Source organism: Pituophis catenifer, unplaced genomic scaffold (genome assembly GCF_029215685.1).
Source record: "Pituophis catenifer annectens isolate HBS135680 unplaced genomic scaffold, rPitCat1.0.hap2 SCAF_6, whole genome shotgun sequence".
Lineage (NCBI taxonomy): Eukaryota > Metazoa > Chordata > Lepidosauria > Squamata > Colubridae > Pituophis > Pituophis catenifer.
The window spans coordinates 1876525-1902144 of NW_027256886.1; the positions used below are offsets into that span (position 1 = coordinate 1876525).

Genomic DNA, 25620 nt, shown 5'->3' on the forward strand with positions numbered 1-25620 from the left:
CCAGTTGCCTCCCGAAAAGCACCTTTGGGGCAACCGTGACCCGATGACTGAGAATCTCGACAGACTTTAAGGCAATAAAAGTCTTTTTCAAGCATCTAATTTTAGAGGAGGAGGGGTTTTGGATGTCATTTCTTGGGGAAAGGAGTTATTACACCACCCTGAGTCCTTCGGGAGAAGGGCGGTATACAAATTTAAATATAATAATAATAATAATAATAATAATAATAATAATAATTGCTTAAAAGCATTGTAAGCTGCCCTGAGTCTCCGGAGAAGGGCGGCATATAAATCAAACTAATAAATAAATAAATTATGGTTGGTCCTCGACTTACAACCATCTCTTTAATGACCGTTGAACGTTACGACTGAAAAAGGGACTTATGACTGGTTTTCACACTTACGACCGTTGTATCATCCCCACTGTTAATGGATCAAAATTCGGATGCTTGGCAACTGGCTCGTATTTACGACGGTTGCAGTGCCCCGTGGTCACGTGATCCCCTCTGCGACCTTCTCACAAGCAAAGTCAATGAGGGGATGCCGGATTCACTTAACAACCGTGTGACTAGCCGAACAACTGCAGGGATTCACTTAACAACGGTGGCAAGAAAAGTCGTAACGTGGGGCGAAACTCACAATTGTCAACTATCCTGCTTAGCAACGGAAATGTTGGGTCAGTGGAGGATTACCGATAACTTTCAGCATAATATGGGTAGTCCTTGACTTACGACCACCATTGAGCCCAAACGTTGCGAGATTGGTTATGTGAATTTGCTCCCTTTTACGACCTTTCTTGCCGCGGTTGTTAAGTGAATCCCTGCAGCTGTTAAGTTAATCACACAGTGCTGAAGTGCTTATCAGAAGGTCGCAGAAGGTGATCGCATGACCCCAGGACACTGGGACCGTCATAAACCGATTCACAGCCGCTCATTTCAACCAAAGAATTTAGGACAGGTGATTTAGTGAAGAAAATTTGGAGTGGTGGGGTGGCCTAGGGGTGGAGCACTCGCCTCACAATCAGGAGGCTGTGAGTTCTATCCTAGGTAGAGGCAGGTATTTCTCTCTCTGGGCACAATGAGAATAGATCTGCTGAACAAAACTCCGCATTGGCAACAGGGACGGCATCCGGCCATTAAAACACTCTGCTAGCTCCATTCAGTTGCCCAGATTCCACCCCGCAAGGGATTATGGGGTCATTAAAGGGAGATGATGATTTAGAGATGAAAATTTACGGGCTTCCCCACGGCGTGCTTCAGCAGGAAGATGGCAAAGTGGATGTGAAGGTAGAACTCCAGCTTCTGAGCCACGGCTTCTTGCTCTCGGACGGAGGAAGGGATGCGCTCTTCCCACAGTTCAAAGAAGACGTCCTGGTCTCCATCACTAAAGGACATCAGCAGATCCTTCCAGAGAGAGAGAGAGAGAGAGAGAAAAGAAAAGTTAGTCCTTTGAGAAATTATTTAAGACGGTGGAAAATAAGTGGAAATTTGTCTTATTCTGCATGTTCCAACACCTACTTTAGGTTTTTGGCCAGGAACCAGGAGACGGTGAGTTCTAGTCCTGTATGAAAGTCAGCTGGTGATTTTTGGACCAATCACAGGGGATAGTGAGTTTTACTCCCGCCTTAGGCATGAAGGCTGATTTGGGTACATTGGGCCAATCACCAGGAGACTGGGAGTTCTAGTCCCACCTTAGTCATGGAAGGCTGGCTAGGTGACTTTGGTTCAATCACCAGGAGACTGGGAGTTCTAGTCCCACCTTAGGTGTGAAAGACAGCTGGTGACTGGGCCAATCACCAGGAAATTGGGAGTTCTAGTCCCATCTTAGGTTGGCTAGGTGATTTTGGTTCAATCACCAGGAGACTGGGAATTCTAGTCCCACTTTAGGCATGAAGTCCACCCATCTTCAAGCTTCCAAGGTTGAGAAACACTGCTGTAACTGATGATGCTATCATTTTTCTCTCCCACAGCAAATAACGTAGGAACACATACATGCCTTGTAAAAAAAAAGCTGACTGCTAACATCCTCTAGGTGTCATTTTTAGACGATAAAACTCCAACACGGGGCCGTGCTCCGTAAAAGCTGAACTTCCGCATTCTAGCGCACATGCGTGCCTGACGATCAGCTGGCCGGCATGCTTGCGCACGATGTTTTTCGGCACTGCCGCGCGTGCGAAGGGATCGCACTCCAGAAAAGCCGAACTTCTGGGTTCTGGCACGCATGCGCACCTGACGATCAGCTGGCTGGTGCACATGTGCACACCGGTTTTCAGCACTGCCGCGCATGCAAAGGACAGCTGATCGTCGCGCACACATGCACGCCAGAAACCCAGAAGACAAACAGGCAAGGTCGCGTGTGCCGGGCGACATGGCTTCGTGTGCCACTTTGGGCACGTGTGCCATAGGTTTGCCATCACGGGTATAGGGTCTCCAGCTTGAGTGGGGGGGGGGCTAGAAGACCTCCAAGGTTCCTTCCTGTTGTGGCTCCGTTATCTGAGCCTGTGTCATTGGCAGGAGAGGACTCCGAGAGCGAAGGAGAGGAGTTGGCAAGGCCTCCCTCTCCAGGACCCTCCTCTCTGGCAATGCCTTCGGTGTCCGCCGAAGGGCAAAAGATAGGGCCGGGGCCAAGCACGTCCACGCAGCCACAGATGGACAGTGATGAGGGAAATGAGTCTTAGCTGAATCCACGCCAGCATCGCAGAGATAAGCACGCGCAACAAAAGAAAAGGCGTGCCAGAGATTAGGCTGAGTCACTGGACCACACCCCACAGGGGATAAAAGGGGGTGAGGTGGCCATTGAGACTCTGTGACAGACAAAACTACTATCGAGTCACATTGCATCTTTGGAAACAACATTATCGGCCTTGGATTTATTTTACGAACTGGACAATGCTTGACTGTGGGTATTTTGTTTATTGAGTAAAAATTCTTGGCAAGCAGCTACTGGGTTGCTGCCAAGCGTCTTATCGGAAGAATTGGTTGTCTGCCAGTTTATTTAACCCCCGGCTGTCTATTTGTGCGTGTCTGTGAGACGGGGACAGAACACTTCCAACTCTTGATGATGATGATGATGATGATGATGATGATGCTTGCATACCCACACCCATAAAGGAAGCATTACCTGAATGATGAGAGCCTTGGAGTCTTTAGCAGAATTGCTTCTAGTTTTGGGGAGCGGTTTCCCTTTGATTTTGCATTCTTTGGTAAATGTTTTCACCGTGTCTTCAAATTCCGCAAAATCCAAATACTGCAAAGGCAAGAAGGCAAAGGAGAATCTGTAACATGTTTCTCATGAAAGACCATCGGCCAAGAAATATTACCGAAAACGTCTATGGAGATTTTCAGTCATCCAGGTTACAGTTGTCCCAAAGGTGCCTTATTTTTCAAGAGGCAACTGGATTTTCTGGGTTTTTTTATTTTTTTTTTAATTTGATTTATATGCCGCCCTTCTCCAGAGACTCAGGGGGGCTTACAGTGCGTTAAGCAATAGCCTTCATCCTTTTGTATATTTATACAAAGTCAGCTTATTGCCCCCACAATCTGGGTCCTCATTTTACCCACCTTAGAAAGAATGGAAGGCTGAGTCAACCTTGAGCCTGGGGAGATTCGAACTTACAGTAATTGCAGACAGCTGATGTTAATAACAGTGCTTTAGTCTGCCGCGCCACCAGGTTTTATTCTTTGAAGACGTTTCGCTTCTCATCCAAGGAGCTTCTTCGGCTCTGACTGGTTGATGGGGAAGGGAAGGATTTATATTCTTTGCAGACAAAGCTGCTCATTTGCATCCTTTTAGAGAATTATTGAGGCCACTTGGAGGTTTATCTGTGTCCTCGGGGTCACCTGAGTGGTGCTCCTGGTTCCTGTAGTTTGCAATTTTCATCCCAAATTGTTCAAACACCCTTTGAATGGTGTGGGAGGAGGAATGGATTTCCAGAGGGAAAAATTGCAGACGACAGGAACCATTTGCACCACTCAGGTGACCCTGAGGAGACAGATAAATCTCCAAGTGGCCTCAACGACCCTCTAAAAAGGATGCAAATGACCAGCTTTGTCTGCAAGGAATATCAATCCTTCCATCCCCCACCATCCAGTCAGAGCTGAAGAAGCTTCTAGGAGGAGGAGGGAAACTTCTTCAAAAGAAAAAAAAAACCAAAGTCCAGTTGCCTCTTGACTCATTGGCTTCCCGTTTAGGAGACACAAAAGGGTTGTCTAATAACACTTGTATATAAATAGAGACCAAATCCCTTCTGGTGATTTGATGACGTTACCTAGTTCGGTCAGAAAACATCTTCAAGAAAATAAACAAGCTAGCACCAAGGACCCCACAGCCCCCCTCCTCCTTTTCCTGTCCTCTTCTTCCTCCTCCTTTTTCTGTTGTGGCTCCGTTACCTGAGCCTGTGTCATCGGCAGGAGAGGACTTCAAGAGCGAAGGAGAGGAGTTGGCAAGGCCTCCCTCTCCAGGACCCTCCTCTCTGGCAATGCCTTCGGTGTCCGCCGAAGGGCAAGAGATAGGGCCGGGGCCAAGCACATCCACGCAGCCACAGGTGGACAGTGATGAAGGTAATGAGTCTTGGCTGGATCCACGCCAGCGTCGCAGAGATAAGCGCGCGCAACAGAAGAAAAGGCGTGCCCGAGATTAGGCTGAGTCACTGGACCACACCCCATAGGATATAAAAGGGAGCGTGGTGGCCAGTCAAACCTTCTGACGAACAAAGCTGAAAGCTTCCATGACATTCTGCATTGCCGGACTTTTTGCTATAGACTTTGCTGGATTAACTCTGGACTTGATTGACTCTGTAATTATTGAGCTGTTTCTTTTGATGTATCAGAAGTGGGTAGAAGTTATCTCTCTTCGTAAATAATAAACTCTTGGCAGGCAGCCACTAGGTTGTTGCCAAGTTCCGTTATCATAAGGAAAAGGATTTTGCCGGCTGGTTTGGTCTTTAACTCTTGAACATCTGTTGGTGTGTGTGCGTGTGGTTGGGGACAGAACATTTTCCTGGTGAAATGGGTGTGGAGCCTTCTTGGAACTTCTGAACACAGCTCCTTTCAGCAGTTCCCGGAAGGCTCCCCACCCATTGGCACCACTCAGGTGACCCTGAGGACACAGACAAACTTCCAGGTAGCCTCAATGACTCTCTAAAAAAGGATGCAGATGACCAGCTGTCGGCAAGGAGTATAAATCCTTCCATTCCCCACCATCCAGTCAGAGCTGAAGAAGCTTCTTGGGTGAGAAGTGAAACGTCTTCAAAGAAAAACCAGAAAGTCCAGTTGCCTCTTGAAAAAACACCTTTGGGTATTACCGAAAACATTTCCAGGCGTTTTCCGTGGTACATAAGGCTGCAGGGCCTCAGGGGGAAGATACTATTCATTTAGTGACCGCTTGAAGTTACAACAGCAGTGAAAAAAGTGATTTATGAACGTTTTTCACAATTGCAACGGTTGCAGCATCCCCATGCTCACATGATCAAAATTCAGAGGCTTGGCAACTGACTCATACTTACGACCGTTGTTGTGTCCCGGGGTCCTATGATCCCCTTTTGCGACCTTCTGACAAGTAAACTCAATGGGAAAGCCAGATTCACTTAACAACCGTGTTTGTAAATGAACAACTGCAGTGATTCACTTAACAACGGTGGCAAGAAAGGTCTTAAAATGGAGCAAAAGTCATTTACACTGTCTCGCTTAGCGACAGAAAGGTTGGTCTCAATGGTGGTTGTAAGTGAAGGATTACCTATCTTTTTCTTTAGTCTCCATATTATCACTGTCTCTGTTTTTATTTCACAGGATGTGTTTTTAATTTGTGAACCACCCAGAGACATTACAAGACAGCCAGCCTACACATTGGATTTATAAATAAATCCATGGCAAAGGGCTTGGCACCTTCTTCCATCCCAGGGGCGGTAAACCTTTGGGGCTCAACGTGTCAAAAATTCAGAAAAACTTACCTCTTTCACCATTCCCAGCAGCTCCGCTTCATAAGCGAGCACATCACCCATCATCAAATGTCAACAAGGAGAACTGCAATATAATTCGAATATGGATTACTGAACGTACCGCTAGATAAAGCTTTTGCAATACGTATCTCGAAACCGTCTTTCAAATCGTTCCGATATTTTTCATATCTGAATCAGATTAATTGTAAGTGGGACTGGACAGGCTGCAGGGGGAAGGATTTTTCACTCAAAAGGTGGGGAGGCCCCATGAGGCAACAGCATTTTGTATGCTGTTCTGAGTAGCAATAGCACTGCTTGGCCACGGACTCATATTTATTTTTTAGCCTTTTAAATTGTCAATGGGTTTTAGTTTGAATGTTTTAAATTTTGGGCCAAAGTTATAAAATTCTTTTAAAATTTAAAATTTTGTATTGGTATGTGTTTTAGTTCTGGCTGTGCACCGCCCTGAGTCCACTAGGAGAAGGGCGGGTTACAAATTGAATAAATAAATAAATAAATAAATAAATAAATAAATAAATAAAGAAAGAAAGAAAGAAAGAAAGAAAGAAAGAAAGAAAGAAAGAAAGAAAGACGGTTGCAGTGTTCCCGGGATCACGTGATCCCCTTTTGCGAACTTCTGACAAGCGAAGTCCATGGGGAAGCCAGATTCACTTAACGACCGTGTCACTAACTTTTACAACCCCAGTGAGTCACTTAACAACCCTGGCAAGAAAAGTCGTAAAACGGGGCAAAACTTTACTTAGATGTCTCACTTAACAACAGAAATTTCGGACTCAATTGTGGTCGTAAGTCGAGGGCTACCTGTAGTATATGCTACAGGTTTTCTCCTCTTGGAGATGACTTGAAGGGATTTTTTTTGCATCTAATGCTAGATTAACTCCGAGCACTTTCGGCACTAAGAATTCTATTCCTCTTCACAATTTCCTTACTAGCTGTGGAATAGAAAATCGCTTGGTGACTATTAGTAATAATCTATATTCTTCTTCTAGATTTACTCTAGAAACCACCCTAAATCTGATCATTTTCCTGCTCCTCTTCTAGGTCAACACTTCCTAAATTCCTCTTTAAAGCTCAGGCAGGTGGCAGCATTTAGCTAATAAGTGTTGGCCCATTTAAAAAGCTAAGGGAGGGCCAGTCCTGCTTCATCCTGGAATGGGGCATCATCACCCTAAAAATGATTAGTTGAAAACCATCAACTTCAGTTTTGTCCCCCATATTATATAAAAAAAGGTGTTGAGACTCTGGAAAGAGTGCAGAGAAGAGCAACAAAGAAGATTAGGGGACTGGAGAGGCAAAAACATATGAAGGACGGTTGCAAGAATTAGGTATTTCTAGTTTAATGAAAAGAATAATTAAAGGTAACATGAGAGCATCTTCCAATATTTGAGGGGATGCCTCAAAGAAGAGGGAGTCTCTTCTGCACTGTTTCCGGATTCTCTTTAGCAAGTGCAGAGAAGAGCAACAAAGAGGATGAGGGGACTGGAGGCTAAAATATAGGAAGAACAGTTGCAGGAACTGGGCATGGCTAGTCTAGTGAAAAGAAGGACTAGGGGAGACATGATAGCAGTCTTCCAATATCTCGGGGGTTGCCCCAAAGAAGAGGCAGTCAAGCTATTCTCCAAAGCACCTGAAGGCAGGACAAGAAGCAATGGATGGAAACTAATCAAGGGGAGAAGCAACGTAGAACTAAGGAGAAATTTCCTGACAGTGAGAACAATTCACCAGTGGAACGACTTGCCTCCAGAAGCTGTGGATGCTCCAACTCTGGAGGTTTCTAAGAAGAGACTGGACAACCATTTGTCTGAAATGATACAAGGTCTCCTGCTTAAGTAGGGGGTTGGACTAGAAGACCTCCAAGGTCCCTTCCCTCTCTGTTATTCTGCTTCTGTTATCCCAGAAAATAGCAAAGGCAAAATACACTGCCATAATGATGCATGAACTGCAAGACCGTACTATAAATATCCTTTTTTAAAAAAAATACAGGAATTGTAATATTTTTATCATGACCCTCCGTTACATTTATTTTTCTTCCTAGCATTTTCGCCACAAATCCAGCTTCCACTTTTTTTTCAGATGAACCAAATGTCGATCCATTCATTGCAACAGATCTTATGCGGAGGGCTGGGAGGCAATGACTGCCCCAAAGTCACTCGGTCAGTTTTCGTGCCTGAAACAGGACTAGAACTTACCATCAATTTACCTGGTTTCTAGCCTGAAGCTCTAACCATTACACCAAACTCATTGGCATGCCTCATAGGCTTTACGGGTATCAAAATAGACTCCATACGGGTAGTTGTCAACTGTAGCTCATTTAGTGACCGTTCGAAGTGACAACATCGCTGGAAAAAGTGACTTCACACTTACATAAATTATAAACTTCCTGTTCTGCCCCAGCTCCGGATTCCCGAGGATATTGACACACACCAACGGTCCTTATCAAATTTATTAAGTAGCAAGAATAAACCAGAGTCCGGCAAAGGTTGACAATCAGCCGAGAAAACAAGATACGATAAGACTTTTCCAAAAATGCTCTGATGATAATTACAAGTTGTTTCCAGCAAGAAACTTACTAACGGCATGTGACTTAAATAGGCTAAGGGAGTGGCCGATTATCCTCAAGCCTTACTCTCGAGGAGACCTCGTCCTCCTGAGTAGCCACTCCTGCCTTTTGGCAGCCCTGCGTGCTCGAGCATTGAGGAGAGGCTCCTCCACTTCGCTCTCTCCACTGGAAGGAGCCTCTGGAGGTTCTGAAGGCCCTGGCTGAGTCTCTGCCTCTGGCACCACATCCTCTTCAGCCTCCTCGCTGTCTGACGCGAGCGCCGGCTGCGCAGGCTGCTGGCGCGACCCCACACCAGCCTCCTCATCGTCGGGATCAGCCACGATCCGCGCAGGCCGCTGGCGGGCCACAACACTTCCTAACAGTGAGGACAATTAGCCAGTGAAGCAGAAGTTGCCTTCAAAAATCGTGCGCGCTCCATCACTGGAGGTTTTTAAGAAGAAACGAGACAGACACTTATCTGAAATGGTAGAGGTCTGTGATGGCGAACCTATGGCGCACGCCAGAGGTGGCACGCAGCGCCCTCTCTGTGGGTATGCGAGCCGTCGACCCTGTTCAGCTCTGCCACGCATGTGCACGCGCCTCTCTCTGGCCAGTTGCTCTTTGGGTCTCTACCACGCATGCGTGGGGGGCAGGTCATGCCAGCGGGCACGTGCGCATCCATGCTGAGGCGGGGTGCATGTGGGGTGTGTGCGCACATGTGCAGGGTGGGGCGTATGTGCGGAGGCCATGCACACATTGCATTTTGGGGGATCGGGTGCACACGCATTAGTGTGCGAATGCGTGCTTTGAGCACTCAGTCCGGAAAAGGTTAGCCATCACTGATATAGTTCAATTTATATATTTATTTAGTTTGATTTATACATTTATTAGTTCAATTTATATATTTATTGGTTCGATTTATATGCCGCCCTTATCCGGAGACTCAGGGCGCCTTACAATGCATTAAGCAATAGCCTTCATACTTTTGTATATACCTGCTTAGTAGGGCTTTCGCCCCCCCCCCCCCAAGCGGTGTTCTTTTTTTATACAAAGTCAGCTTATTGCCCCCACAATCCGGGTCCTCATTTTACCTCCCTCGGAAGGATGGAAGGCTGAGTCAACCTTGAGCCTGGTGAGATTCGAACTCGCAGTAATTGCAGGCAGCTGGTGCTACTTAACAGCACTTTAGTCTGCTGCGCCACCAAGGCTCTTAGTTGGATACTAAAATGCCTGCACGAAAACTACCAAGCTCATAGAGCACCAGAGAGTGGAAATCAGTACAACCCTGAGCTACAAATATCCTCTTTGAATGGGAACAAATCTGTTCTAAGATCAGATCAGAAATTAGGTTAATGACTGCTGAGGCATGAAACGCACCAGGGTGCCTTTTCTTATGTAAAGTTGGGCAATTATTGCCTCGATTATTGTCTTCCGCCATCCCTTGTCTCTCCACCTCAGACACTTGGCCAGCTAGGGAATTCTGGGAGTTGAAGTCCATGCATCTTAAAAGACCCTGAGATTTGAGAACCTGTGGGTTACCCCGTCAACAAAGACCGTAAAAGCAAACGGATTTAGAATAAAATAGAATAGAATAACAGAGTTTATTATTTAGAGCCTTGGTACTACAGTGGTTTAAAGCACCCTGTTATTAACACAGCTGCCTGCAATTTCTGCTGGTTCGAATCTCTCCAAGGCTCAAGGTTGACTCAGCCTTCCATCCTTTCTAAGGTAGGTTAAATGAGGACCCAGTTTGTGGGGGCAATAAGCTGACTTTGTATAAAATATACAAAAGTATGAAGGCTATTGCTGAGCACATTGTAAGCCGCCCTGAGTCTCCGGAGAAGGGCGGCATATAAATCAAATTAAAAAAAAAAAAAAAAAAAAAAAAATTATCTATTGTATTAGTTCGATTTATATGCTGCCCTTCTCCAGAGACTCAGGGCGGCTTACAATGCGTTAAGCAATAGCCTTCATCCTTTTGTATATACCTGCTTAGTAGGGCTTTCGGCCCCCCCTAAACGGTGTTCTATTTTTATACAAAGTTATCTTATTGCCCCCACAACCCGGGTCCTCATTTTAGCTACCTTAGAAAGGATGGAAGGCTGAGTCAACCTTGAGCCTGGTGAGATTTGAACTCGCAGTAATTGCAGGCAGCTGGCAGCTAAGTGCTACTTTAACAGCAGCAGACCTCCAAGGTCTCTTCCAGCTCGATTCTATTCTAAATTCTAAATGTAACGTAGAATTGTATAATCAACCTTTCTCAAAGTAAGTTAAGCAAGGAGAGATTCTGGACGGGTATTAATGGGACCACCACCAGAAAAGTATAACACATATAAGCTAAACAGTGAAGGTTTTTTTTAAAAAAAAAAAAAAATCCGAGACGAAGGCAACAGCATAGCAATTTCATATGGTTGCCAAGAAAAATACACAGATATGTCTAGGGATCACCATGAATCAAACAAAGCTCACGGATATCTTTCCTTAATTATACAATGAAATAAAACTCTACACCCCCATTAGTCAAAAGTATTAACAAGGGCTCAACTGTACCTTAATTCTGATTATTTCCAACCACAGCTCTGAGGATCAGAATGTGCCATATCTGGCTATTTTTCTTCTCCCTTTTTCCTTCCTCCATCAAGGTCCTCAGTCCTTTGCAACTGTTTGTTAGTGGCCATTTGAAGTTACAAGGGTCCTCACACTTAAGACCATCCCAGCATCCCCGTGGTCACATGATCAAAATGTGGGTAAGTGGCATATATTTAGGAGGGTTGCATCAGATCATGTGATCGGCCTGCAGATCATGTGATCGCCACTGGCGATCTTCTCAACCAGATTCCGACAAGCAAAATGAATGGGGGAAGCTGGATTCATTTAACACCTGTGTGATTCACTTAACAACTGTGTAATTCATTTAACAACTGTGTGACTCAATTAACTGTACTTATTCATTTAACAACCACAGCAAAAAAATAATACAGGTCACCTTCGACCTTACAACAGTTCATTTAGTGACCGTTCAAACTTACAGCGGCACTGAAAAGAGTGACTGAGGACAGTTTTTCACACTTACGACCATTGCAGCCTTCCCCCGTGGTCACGTGATCAAAATTCAGATGCTTGGCAACTGACTCATATTTATGACGGTTGCAGTCTCCCGGGGTCATGTGATCACCTTTTGTGACTTTCTGACAAGCAATGGGGGGGGGGGAAGATTCACTTAACAACTGTGTAACCAATTTAACGACTGCAGTGATTCACTTAACAAGAAATGTCGTAAAATGAGGCGTAACTCACTTAACAACTGTTTCATTTAGCAGCAGAAATTATAGGCTCAATTGTGGCCGTAACTCGAGGACTACATGTAAAACCAGATATGGCTCATTTTATAAACTGACTTGTTTAACAACAGAAATTATGGTTCTGTTTTCGTTCATCCATTGAAAGGGTCATTCTACTAACTAGCGCAAAGTTTCACCTCTTGTAGAAATCTCATTTTCATCCTAGTGCAAAGGACAAATTCAATGTAACTTGCCATTTTATGGCATAAATTATTGGAGATCGTGCAGCGACCCATAAGCCTCATTGCAACTTAACTTCAGTAGGTAATTTCTGTGCTAGATCGTAGCCTGCTCATACAAACGCTCATCTACTTTTTTAAACTGGCTTTGTCCCAAGATTATTTGTCACACCAAAATATAGGTACTCCTTGACTTACAACAGTTTGCTTACAGTTCAAAGTCACAATTTAAGGAGCCTTGGTGGAGCAGCAGACTAAAGCGCTGTTAAGTAGCACTTAAGTAGCACTTAGCTGCTGGCTGCCTGCAATTACTGCGAGTTCAAATCTCACCAGGCTCAAGGTTGACTCAGCCTTCCATCCCTCCGAGGTAGGTAAAATGAGGACCCGGATTGTGGGGGCAATAAGATGACTTTGTATAAAAAAGAACACCGCTTAGGAGGGGCCGAAAGCCCTACTAAGCAGGTATATACAAAAGTATGAAGGCTATTATTATTTTTATTATTTTATTAATTTAATTTGTATACCACCCTTCTCCCAGAGGGGACTCAGGGCGGTGAACAGCCAAGATTAAAAAACATACAAATACAAAGGTTAAGATAATTAAAAAAGAATTAAATCATTAGCTTCCCAATTTAAAACCCCCAAATCCATAAAATTTAAAATCACAATTAAAAACCATTTAGGCTAGGCTGGCTTGGTGGAATAAAAACGTCTTCAGGGCTTTACGGAAGGTCCGGAGGTCCGGGATCAGTCGTATTCCAGGAGGCAGCTCATTCCACAGGGCGGGTGCCCCCACAGAGAAGGCTCGCCCCCTGGGGGCCGCCAGCCGACATTGCCTGACCGAGGGCACCCCGAGGAGGCCCTCTCTGTGAGAGCGTATTGGCCGGTGGGAGGTTATCGGTAGCAGCAGGCGGTCTCGCAAATACCCTGGCCCTAAGCCATGGAGCGCTTTAAAGATGAGAACCAACACCTTAAAGTGCACCCGGAAGACCACCGGGAGCCAATGCAGCTCGCGCAGGAGAGGTGTTACATGGGAGCGCCATGTCGCTCCCATAATCACCCGCGCAGCCGCATTCTGCACCAGCTGGAGCCTCCGGGTGCTCCTCAAGGGGAGCCCCATGTAGAGAGCATTGCAGTAGTCCAGGCGTGACGTGACCAGGGCATGAGTGACCATGCACAAGGAGTCCCGATCCAGAAAGGGGCGCAACTGGCGTATCAGGCGGACCTGATAAAAAGCCCCCCTGGCCATGGCTGTCATATGCTCTTCTAAAGACAGCCGTGTGTCCAGGAGGACACCCAAGTTGCGAGCCCCCTCTGTGGGGGTCAGTGACTCGCCCCCAATAGCCAGCGATGGCACCAGCTGGCTATATCGGGACGCCAGTATCCACAGCCACTCAGTCTTGGAAGGGTTGAGTCGAAGCCTGTTCCTCCCCATCCAGACCCCACGGCCTCCAGACACTGGGACATCACTTCGAGGGCATCATTGGGGTGGTCTGGGGTGGAGATGTACAGCTGAGTGTCATCAGCGTACAGATGGTATCGCACCCCAAAACCACGGATGATCTCACCCAGCGGCTTCACATAAATGTTGAACAGGAGCGGCGAGAGGACCGACCCTTGCGGCATTAATTGCTTAACGCATTGTAAGCCGCCCTGAGTCTCCGGAGAAGGGCGGCATATAAATCGAACCAATAAATAAATAAATCAATAAATAAAGGAGCCTTGGTAGTACAGTGGTCTAAAGCACCCTGTTATTAAGACCAGCTGCCTGCAATTACTGCAGGTTTGAATCTCGCCAGGCTCAAGGTTGACTCAGCCTTCCATCCTTTCTAAGGTAGGTAAATTGAGGACCCAGTTTGTGGGGGCAATAAGCTGAATTTGTATAAATATACAAAAGGATGAAGGCTATTGCTTAACGCATTGTAAGCCGCCCTGAGTCTCCGGAGAAGGGCGGCATATAAATCAAAATTAAAAATAAATAAATAAATAAATAATAAATAAATAAATGGCACTGAAGTGACTTATGACCATTTTTCACACTTATGACTGCTGCAGCATCCCCATGGTCATGCGATCGAAATTCAGATGCTTGGAGATTGACAAGTTGCAGTCTCACTTAACAACAGGAATTTTGGGCTCAACTGTGGTTGTAAATCGCGGATTACCTGTAATCTTATTCATCAAATTTAGAAATTGCCCTTTACAAAGGGATCCTGGGTTTTGTAGAAATACAATGTCGAAGTGTAACATTGTATATAAAATTTAAATAAGAGCAAACACGTCCAAATGATAATTTGAAACAAACAAACAAAAAAATCCCAGCTCTGCTTCCCTAACACACTTTTATGACAGCCTCCTTACACATGCAAATTGATCGTGGATTATCTTGATTAAAATTTGAAAATTTACCTAAGGTGGTGGACATTATATAACAACTGTGTAACAAGCCTGGGTCTCAAAATGTGCTAAGGGCCCAGTTTCTTGGCTTTTACTGTTAGTTGGCTAACTGTGCAGTGTGCGTATATGTGGTATTTTTAATTATATTAATTGCTTTAACTGTTTTGTAATTTTAGAATTATAAGCCACCCAGAGTCACTGGCGGAGATTGACGGCAATAGAAATTGAACAAATAAATCGTGGAAGCGTGGGACAAAAGTTTTAATACCAAGAAACGTAACAGCACAAGCATCCCACAAAATAATTTCAGTAGCTCAGCATGCAAAGACAACAGATTGTTTTAAGCAGGTTTCCAGGTGGGCTGGAAATTATCCTACAGCCAATAAACTATTCAGACAGCAAACTCAAATAAAGGAAATTTGCTGGATCCAGGTTTTGCATTTAAGCTTGTTTTTAACATACCTGTCAGTTTGGTTCACATATTATATAGACCATGGCTTCCAACTATGACGTCTGAGTTTGTACATTTGGCTAATGTATAAACTGCTTAACATTTTAATGTATTGTATGGCTGAATAATTAGGACAGGTCCCCCCCCCCCCCCCAATGCCATCACTCTGGTAAACAACTAATTCCCACAACACTGTCAAACTATTTACTAAGATTGTATTACTATTCTTCTTCTCATCCTTCCTATTCTATCTCCTCCCACTTATGACTATAACCTTGTTGCTTGTATCTTTATGATTTATATTGTTTTATTTAGTTTCCTAATATGATTTTATTGCTTATTAGTAACCTATGACTATCACTAAGTGTTTCATTTTATGATTCTTGACTAATGTATTTTTTTATGTACAAGAGCTTATGCACCAAAGACAAATTCCTTGTGTATCCAATCACACTTGGCCAATAAAGATTTAGTCTAGTCTAGTCTAGTCTAGTCCCAGAATATTCTGAGAAAAGAAGGAAGATCAAGAGGGGCTCTTAAATAACTTGCAAATGCTAATTATTCCTTATGTGAAATAGTAATTTATAAAAACTAGTGGTACAGAAAGAGTAATTTAAAAGTATTTTTTTAAAAAAATAATAGCTTAACTCTTGGAGGGGGTTGATTTAAAAAATTTTTTTTTGTGTACTATTTTTGTGCCAAGAAACTATTTTTTCCCCCTGAACTCTTAACTGGGTCTGGATTCTAATCCTCAAAGCCTTTCATTTTAAACTCTAAGCTCTGCAAAATGACAGGTAGTCCTCAGCTTACAACAGTTTACAGAATAGAAGAGAAGAGGAAGAGGAATAGAATAGAATGGAGTGGAGTGGAGTGGAGTAGAAAAAGGGAAAGGAAAGGAAAGGAAAGGAAAGGAAAGGAAAGGGAAGGGAAGGGAAGGGAAGGGAAGGGAAGGGAAGGGAAGGAAAAGGAAAGGAAAGGAAAGGAAAGGAAATATGGAGTGGAGTGGAGTAGAGTAGAGAGGAATAGAAAAGAAAAAAAGAAAAGAAAATATGGAATGGAATAGAATAGAAAATATGGAATGGAGTAGAGTAGAGTAGAGTAGAGTAGAGTAGAGTAGAGTAGAGTAGAGTAGAGTAGAATAGAATAGAATAGAATAGAATAGAATAGAATAGAATAGAATAGAATAGAATAGAATAGAATTTTTTATTGGCCAAGTGTAATTGGGCTCACAAGGAATTTGTCTTTGGTGCATAGGCTCTCAGTGTACATAAAAGAAAAGATATGTTACAAATAAGCAATCAGGAAACAATAGCAATAAAAAAGAGCCTTGATAGTACAGTGGTTTAATGCACCCTGTTATTAACACAGCTGCCTGCAATTTCTGCTGGTTCGAATCTCTCCAAGGCTCAAGGTTGACTCAGCCTTCCATCCTTTCTAAGGTAGGTGAAATGAGGACCCAGTTTGTGGGGGCAATAAGCTGACTTTGTATAAAATATACAAAAGTATGAAGGCTATTGCTTAACGCATTGTAAGCCGCCCTGAGTCTCCGGAGAAGGGCGGCATATAAATCAAATTAAAATATATATATATATATATATATAAATCTTAAGGATACAAGCAACAAAGTTAGTCATGCAGTCATAAGTGGAAGGAGATGGGTGATGGGAACGATGTGAAGATTAATAGTAATGCAGACTTAGTGACCGTTCAAAGTTACAACAGCACCGAAAAAAGGGACTTACGACCATTTTTCACACTTATGACCTTTGATTGCAGCATCCCCATAATCATGCGTTCAAAATTCAGATGCTTGGCAAAGGACTCCTATTTATGACGGTCGCAGTGTCCCCGGGATCACGTGATCCCCCTTTTTGCGACCTTCTGACAAGCAAAGTCAACGGGGAAGAAGCCAGGTTCACTTAACAACCGTGTTACAAATTTAACAAACGGCAGTGATTCGCTTAACAACACTGGCAAGGACGGTCCTAAAACGAGGCAAAACTCACTTAACCAATGACTCAGTTAAAACAAGAGACGGTGGGCTCCCTTGTGGTCGTAAGTCGAGGACTACCTGTCCTGATGCGTGTGGCCTTGGAACAGGCAGACGCCCAACAGGTAGAGCTTTTCCCAGGCAGAGATGCTGGGTGGCCATTTGGCCAAGAACACGTCATTAAGCAATTACCCTGAGCATGTGCAGAGTGCCATTCAAAAGTCACTCCCTTTCCAATATCAGAATGCAGCGGCCCTTCAAGTTGCACGGGACTACAACCTCCATGCTCCCCCGCCACGATGGCTGAGCATCCCGGGATTTAGCCCACAGCTCTCCCCACCCCACACTTGATATTGGACTCCAAAGGCGAGCATTCCCCCCCCCCCGCGCAATCGCAGCGGGATGGCTGTGGAGCATGGGAGTTGTAGTCCGGCACAACGTTGGAAGAGCCGGAGAAAAAGCTTCCAATCGACCATCTCCGGACGGGCCGGGGGTTCCTTTCCACCGGTCCTCCCGGCGGCGCGGGGGGTGAGGCATCGCCTGTCCCGCCTTACCTGCCGCGACGGATAACGCCGAGTAGGCCGCGGCCTCCTTCGCTCCCGTCGCCTAGCAACGGCGACTGGGCCGCTGTTTTTCCACGCCGGAGTCAGGGCCACGTGGCTTTACTCGCGGCCAATGGGCGACGAGGCATCTGGTCAGGTGACTCTGCGAGGTCCCCGGATGGAGGGGGAAAAGAAAAAAAACCTGCGTCTCCTAGCAACGGCGATTCTCGAAGGGAGGCCTGTGTGGAGCGTTCCGCTTGGCTTCTCCAACCGGGCGCCCTTCAGATATGCTGGTTGCCTTCCATTATCCCCTGTGGATGGGATTCCTGGCGCCCCATTTTTGGAAGGGGGAGCTGGGACCCACAGCACACTGAGCCTGTACAAAGCAAAGTCCCTCAACCTTGGCCACTTTAAGACGGGTGGACTTCAACTCCCAGAATTCCCCAGCCAGCTATGCTGGCTGGGGAATTCTGGGAGTTGAAGTCCACCCGTCTTAGTGGCCAAGGTTGAGACAATTGAGCTAGACTAGATGGACAGAGAAACTGTGGAATCATTTTAGTTAATATTTGCATGTAAAAATAACTTATTTCCACATTTAAAACAAAAACACATAACCAAGGAGGGGACTGGCTTGGTTCCCGTTTGCATGTAAAACATATCAACAATCCAGTTTTTAAAAGCCACATCAAATCTTGAGTTCCAGCAAGGACAATGGGATATCAATTGAATATTTTATGTTTTCTATCTTTGTCTTCGTAGCAGTTATAAGCCACCAGTGTTGCTTGACAATGAGAAGGGTGGCATCTAAATTTAATAATAAATAAATGAAAATGATAAAAACAAATTAACAAAACATCTGGCTGCATGGTGACCAACCATAAATTGAACAAAACAATGTTTTGAAACAATGGATGGAAACTAACCAAATAGAGAAGCAAACTGGAATTAAGGAGAAACTTCCTAACAGTGGGGACAATTAACCAGTGGAACAGCTTGCCACCAGAAGTTGTGGGTGCTCCAACATTGGACGTTTTGAAAAAAAAAAGATTGGACAGACATTTGTCTGGAATGGTATAGTATTTCCTGCCTGAGCAGGGGGTTGGACTAGAAGACCTCCAAAGTCCCTTCCAGCTCTTATTCTGATTGAAATAAGTATGTTTACCAACCGCTGTGCAAGATTGGATGAAACTGTTGGATGAAACTCCCTTTCATATATTTTAATTCAAGTATTATTTTGCATAGGGGTCTCCAAACTTGGCAACCTTTAAGGTTTGCGGACTTCAGCTCCCAGAAGTCCCCAAGCCAGCCATGTTGAATTCTGGAAGTTGTAGTCCACAAATCTTAAAATGGCCAAGTTCGGCAGTTCAGCGGTTCGAGTCCCTAGTGCCGCATAATGGGGTGAGCTGAAGTGACTTGTCCCAGCTTCTGCCAACCTAACAGTTCGAAAGCAGGTAAAAAATGCAAGTAGAAAATTTAGGGACCATCTTTGGTGGGAAGGGAACAGCGTTCCGTGCGCATTTGGCGTTTAGTCATGCCGGCTACATGACCACGGAGACGTCTTCGGACAGCGCTGGCACTTTGGTTTTGAAATGGAGATGAGCACCGCCCCCTAGAGTCAGGAACAACTAGCAAGCACATATGTTCAAGGGGAACCTTTACTTTTACCTTTTTGGGGATGTTGCTTTGCATCTATTGGGGTGATTATTCATTGGTTGAACAGCTTTGTTAGGCAAGGATGACAGCAATAATGGAGGCCAGACTATCGCCTTCCTGCCCAAGAATGTCCATTTATTAAGGTGATGGACAAGACCCTGGTATGAAGTCACTTAAGAATGCTTTTAGTGCAGGAATGTGATTGATCAGATGAAGGTTTTAGCATCCCTTGTAGGGTCTGGTTGAACTGTGTTACTATGACTCCTGAAATATATGCATTATGGATTGTGTTGCTATTAATTACCGGTTTAGTGTGATGCGGGCTCCCAGGATTGATCCATGGCAATATGCATTTCGAAAATATGTATAAAAGAGGTCCGCTCCAAGCAAGGTTGTGCCCTTTTGGGACTTGCTTCTGGGTATTATTTGTATTTTATTTTATTTTATTTGTAAATAAAAGTCTTGTTTGTGTTGGAAGAAATGTCCATCTGGGTTCAGTTCCAAATGGGGAGAAAGACACTGGAAATCTGGACTGCTTGGAAAGATGGTTTAATGGTGGACAGGACCACGTGGTTTTGAGGTCCTGGGCAAAAAAAAAGCAAGTGTGTGTGAGAGAGATTTATTCCATCTGTTGGGCTTTGAACTTGTATTCTGATTGGTTGTCAGACTTCCATGGAGCCATGCAGGGGTAACTTTGTAGGTTGTCTTTTGAGTCCCAGGCTTGGTTGAGCCTTGCTGGGTGATGCAATCTCCCCAACTGCCATGTGGTAAGGTCTGTTGCTAAATGGGTAGAGGGCTAATCCTCCCTTTCTTGGATCTTGGGTGAGGGCATTTGCTTATGAATAGATCTAGCTGTCTCTTTATCTCTTAAGTGCTGACATCTGCTGTGGGCTATTGAGGAGGGGGGGATATTAAGAGTGAGTCTGCTTCAGTGGTGGAATTCAATTTTTTTTACTACCGGTTCTGTGGGCGTGGCTTGGTGGGGGTGGGGTGGCTTGGTGGGCATGGCAGGGGAAGGATACTGCAAAATCCCCATTCTCTCCCCACTTCTGGGGGAAGGATATTGCAAAATATCTCCTACGCGAGCTGCACTGGCTCCCGGTGGTCTTCCGGGTGCGATTCAAGGTGTTAGTTATCACCTTTAAAGCGCTCCATGGCTTAGGACCTGGGTACCTACGAGACCGTCTTTTGCCACCAATAGCCTCCCACCGACCAGTTCATTCTCACAGGGAGGGACTACTCAGGGTACCGTCAGTCAAATTATGTCGACTGGCGACTCCCAGGGGGAGGGCCTTCTCTGTGGGGGCTCCAACCCTTTGGAATGAACTGCCCCCGGAGATACGGAATATCCCTGATCTCCGTGCTTTCCGCCGTGCCCTCAAAACCCTGATGTTCCAACAGGCAGGGCTAAACATACAAACATGCAAATGATTTTTTAAATGTTATCTAATTCTGGGTTTTATTTAATTGACCAAACTAAGTAACAATTTTAATTAGCAATTTTATGATGTTTGTGTGTCTATATTTTTCTTGACTGTACACCGCCTTGAGTCCTACGGGAGAAAGGCGGTATAGAAATATAATAAATAAATAAATAAAATCTCCATTCCCACCCCACACTGGGGCCAGCGAGAGGTGGTATTTGCCGGTTTTCCGAACTCAAAATTTCCACTGCCGGTTCGCCAGAACCTGTCAGAATCTGACGAATAGCACCCCTGATCTGCTTCATGCCTAAAAAAATGTTTTTTTTTTTCCTTTTGTCATCCAGGGAGGTATAATATTCTGCCTTTTTAATATTTCCTAGAATATTTCATTCTTCTAGGAGAGGGGTGGGTGCTAACTTCCTACATTCATATGTACCTATTTGGTGAGATTCATCGGTCTTGCAAGCCTGGTCAAAAGATCTGACCTTTCTGGGGAAAAAGGAAAAAAAAGTGTCTCAAAATATATATATATATAAATCTGAATGCAAATGTTTAAAAAGACCCTTTTTAAAAAAAAAACACAAAAAACCGAAGGGAACTTTTGAGAGATTTGTCAAAGTAGGAAGCTTGGAGAAGCCAACATCGGCAGCCTGGTCCCATCTTTGTCAGGGCAATTCTTCTTCTTCGCTAATCCTCATTTGAGAGACCCTTGGAACCTCCAGACTTGCGAATAGAGAGGAGTTTTCAAATATTTCTGGAGTGATGTAAGCCAGGGGTCTCCAACCTTGGCAACTTTTAAGACTCGTGGACTTCAATTCCCAGAATTTTGCCTCCTGAAAAAGCACCTTTGAGACAACCATGACCTGAAGGACTGAGAATCTCTACACGCTTTAGTGATAAATTATCTAGACATATCTGCAGTTGATTTAACTGTATCAGAATAACCGAGTTGGAAAAGGGACCTTATAGGTCATCCAGTCCAACCCCCCACTCAAGCAGGAGATACTATTCCATTTCAGACTAATGGTTGTCCGGTCTCTTCTTAGAAAAACCTCCAGCGATGGAGCTCCCAAAACATCTGGAGCCAAGTCTCTGTAGATCAGTGATTCTCAACCTTGGCTGTCTTAAGCCTGCTGTGTCTGTGTCATATAATATATGTGGATATATGCATAATGATTGATTGATTGTCATGTTTATGTAGCGCAGGGGTCCCCAAACTTGGCAGCTTTAAGACTTGTGGACTTCAACTCCCAGAATTCTGGGAATTGAAGTCCACAAGTCTTAAAAATTGCCAAGGTTGGAGACCCCTGATTTAAGAAGCCTGATTAAATATGATTTTTTTCTCCTCTTGGCTAATCCACAACGAACAGAGCGTGTTCTGAGTGTGTGTGTATGCACACTCTGCCAATCCAGGAAGATTCAAAGCGGATGCCGCCCTTGGACGCGCCCCGACCGATGTTCATTCCAGAAACAGCTGGTTTTTCTTCCAGACTCCACAATCTACGCAATCATTTGGCTTTCTGGATGTTCTTGACCCCAAAAATGTTGCTCCAGACAGCGTCTGGTTGAAGGTTTAAAGAGAGGCAACCTCCCTGCGATCGTCTCCAGACCAATGTTTCATCGTAAACTGCCCAGAGTCTCTTAGGAAAGATGGACAGTGTATAAATCCGATCCAATCAATCAAATTCCAACAAAAGAAAATAACTTTCCTTCTTGCGCCACACGACAGAGTTGTTTGGCTGAGGTATATGGGTAGTCCTCGACTTACGACGAACAATTGAGCCCAAAATTTCTGGTGCTAAGCGAGATAGTTACATGAGTTTTGCCCCACTTTTATTTTTTCTCCGGAGACTCAGGGCGGCTTACAATGCGCTAAGCAATAGCCTTCATACTTTTGTATATTTATACAAAGTCAGCTTATTGCCCCCACAAACTGGGTCCTCAATTTACCTACCTTAGAAAGGATGGAAGGCTGAATCAACCTTGAGCCTGGTGAGATTTGAACTTACAGTAATTGCAGACAGCTGGTGTTAATCACAATGCTATTAGTCTGCTGAGCCACCAGGCCCTTAATGCTTAATGCTGTGGGGAACTGTTAGAACAAGACAATATAAACTGATTAAAGCAGAGATCTTGTCCAGATAACTGGTCTATAAGCAGCATAATTTATTTATTTATTTATTAATCCAATTGATATGCCGCCCTTCTCCGTAGACTCAGGGCGGCTTACAATGCATTATAGCAATAGCCTGCATACTTTTTTGTATATACCTGCTTATTAGGGCTTTTGGCCCCCCTTAAGCGGTGTTGTTCAATACAAAGCTGGCTTATTGCCCCCACAAACTGGGTCCTCAATTTACCTACCTCGAAAGGATGGAAGGCTGAGTCAACCTTGAGCCTGGTGAGATTCGAACTCGCACTAATTGCAGGCAGCTGGCAGCTAAGTGCTAGCACTTAACAGCACTTTAGTCCGCTGCACCACCGAGGTGGTGACTTTTCTTCAGCAGTTGTTAAATGAACAATGTGGTTGTTAAGGGAATCGGGATTCCCCATTGACTTTACTCGTCCGAAGGTCGCAACGGCAACGGTGAGAAGTATGAGTCAGCTGACAAGGATCTTTAATTTTAATCATGAAACCACGGGGATGCTGCAATGATTGTAGCAATAGCAATAGGACTTAGATTTATACGCCACTTCCCAGCCCCCTCTAAGCGGTTTACAGAGTCAGCCTCTTGCCCCCCAACAATCTGGGTCCTCATTTTATTGACCTCGGAAGGATGGAAGCCTGAATCAACCTTGAGCCAGTCAAGATCGAACTCCTGGCAGTGAGCAGAGTTTGCCTGCAATTGTGCATTCTAACCACTGTGCCACCATGGAAGGAAGGGAGGGGAGAGAGAGGGAGAGAGGAAGGGAGGGACAGGAAGGGATGGAGGGAGGGAGAGAAGGAAGGAAGGAAGGGAGAAAGAGAGGGAGGGAGGGGAGGGGGAGGGGGAGGGAGAGGAAGGGAGGGAGAGAGAGAAGGAAGGAAGGGAGAAAGAGAGGGAGGGGGAGGGGGGGGAGGGGAAGGGATGGAGGGAGAGAAGGAAGAAAGAGAGGGAGGGGGAGGGAGGGAGAGAAGGGAGAAAGAGGGAGGGGGAGGGAGGGGGAGAGGAAGGGATGGAGGGAGGGAGAGAAGGAAGGAAGGGAGAGAGAGAGGGGGAGGGAGAGGAAGGGATGGAGGGAGGGAGAGTAGGAAGGAAGGGAGAAAGAGGGAGGGGGAGGGAGGGAGGAGAGGAAGGGATGGTGGGAGGGAGAGAAGGGAGAGAGAGGGAGGGGGAGGGAGGGAGAGGGAGGGAGAGGAAGGAAGGAAAGGAGGGGAGGGGAGGGGGAAGAAGAGAGGAAGGGAGAGGAAGGAAGGGACAGACGGAGGGAGGGAGGGAGGGAAGGAAGGAAAGAAGGGAGAGAAGGAAGGAAGGAAGGAAGGAAGGAAGGAAGGAAGGAAGGAAGGAAGGAAGAGCAATAGCACTTAAACCTATATGCCGCTTCAAAGTGCTTTACAGCCCCTCTAAGCTATTTACAGAATCAGCCTCTTGCCCCCCCAACAATCTGGGTCCTCATTTTACCAATTTTAGAAGGACGGAAGGCTGAGTCAACCTTGAGCTGGTCAGGATCGAACTGTCGAACTCCTGGCAGCTGGAATTAGCCTGCAATACTGCATTCTAACCACTGCGCCATCACATAAATAAGTGTAATTATGAGAATGGTCATAAGTCGTTTTTTTCCAGTGTTGTTGTAACTTCAAATAACACTAAACGAACTGTTTTAAGTCAAGGACTACCAATACTGCCTCTCTAAGCATGGAAGTTCTACTCGGATAGCCTTACCTGCCAGCAAAGAGACCCTCTCAGCCCCACAACGTGGTTATTTTGGGATGGCTTCCTGCAGGCCCAAAGGAAAGTACAGGTCGTCCTCGACTTATGACCACAATTGAGCCCAACATTTCTGTTGCTAAGCGAGACATTTGTTAAGTGAGTTTTGCCCCCATTTTACCACCTTTCTTGCTACCGTTGTTAAGTGAGGAGCAAGGTCAATATGGCTTCCCCGTTGACACGACCCCGGGACCCTGTGCAACCGTCATACATACGAATCAGTGGGCAAGCGTCTGAATTTTTATCCCGCAACCACAGGGATGCTGCAACAAGTGCGAACAAGTGGTCATAAATCACTTTTTTTCAGTGCCATCGTAACTTTGGACCAGGGATCTCCAAACTTGGCAACTTTAAGACTTGTGGACTTCAACTCCCAGAATTCTGGAAGTCCACAAGTTGCCAAGTTTGGAGACCTCTGCTTTGGACGGTCACTAAATGAGCAGTTGTAAGTCGAGGACTCCTTGTAACTTCAGAGACCCAACTGCAGTTTTCAGCAAAGTGAAAAAAAATGAATCCATCGTATCCTGAAGGAAATTCTGGTCCATGCAATATTTCTGGAGCAAAATCCATCTTGCACCAGGCGCCCGATTTTTTTTTTAGCAAATCAAAATCTCTTTTAAATGTTATTAAAATGCCGTTATTCCATGATGCGTGTTCCCTTCTTGGCGTTGACGGAATGTACCAGTGGAGCGAATGAATCTCACCTCCTCTTTCGCCAATCTGGCAGGACTCAAGGAAGGAGTGAAAAGTCATAAAAAGAAGTAAAAGATGTTGATGGAGACCAAAACGGGGAGGAAGCCACAGATTCGGTACAAGGAGTTGGCGGCAGCAACCGCCAAACCGTTAGCGAGATTTACATCTGTTTTGCAAAATGGCAGCGTTCGAGCTGAGCGGAGTTGAAATAAAATTAAAAGAGTTTTTAATGGCGCGGCAGGGGGATTCTATTTTCCCCCCAAAAAAATTCGACAGGGGTATAAATAAATTGTCACGATTCCAGGCTGCCACAAGCATTTGGCCTTCTCGGCTGAGAATGATGGGCGTTGTGGTGGAAGCCTTTTCTTTTTTGCTGGGCTGGAGAAATTTTGGTTTCATTAAGCCTCTTTGGGGCCAGAGCCAAATTTTACAACTAAAGATAGACTTATCGTTTCAAAGGGTGCAGAGAAATGTTCCTTCGTTCCTTTCTTTGCAACTTGACGTAAGATTTTTGTTTTTGTTTTCCAAATGCCTTTGTAAGAAGAAGAGG

The 25620-nt window shown here is 45.0% G+C and overlaps 1 protein-coding gene across 1 annotated transcript in view; it reads right to left on the reverse strand.

Moving 5' to 3' along the window:
* Window positions 1-17444, reverse strand: part of ARMC9 (armadillo repeat containing 9) — a 153988-nt gene extending 136544 nt beyond the window's left edge. The window contains exons 1-4 of the mRNA XM_070946560.1: window positions 17405-17444; window positions 5945-6017; window positions 3118-3243; window positions 1233-1400 (exon numbers count right to left, since the gene is read on the reverse strand). Coding sequence (XP_070802661.1) covers window positions 1233-1400; window positions 3118-3243; window positions 5945-5998 — 348 coding nt within the window. The 5' untranslated portion in view covers window positions 5999-6017; window positions 17405-17444. The remainder of the gene's footprint in view (window positions 1-1232; window positions 1401-3117; window positions 3244-5944; window positions 6018-17404) is intronic.
* Between the last annotated feature and the right edge of the window lie 8176 nt (window positions 17445-25620).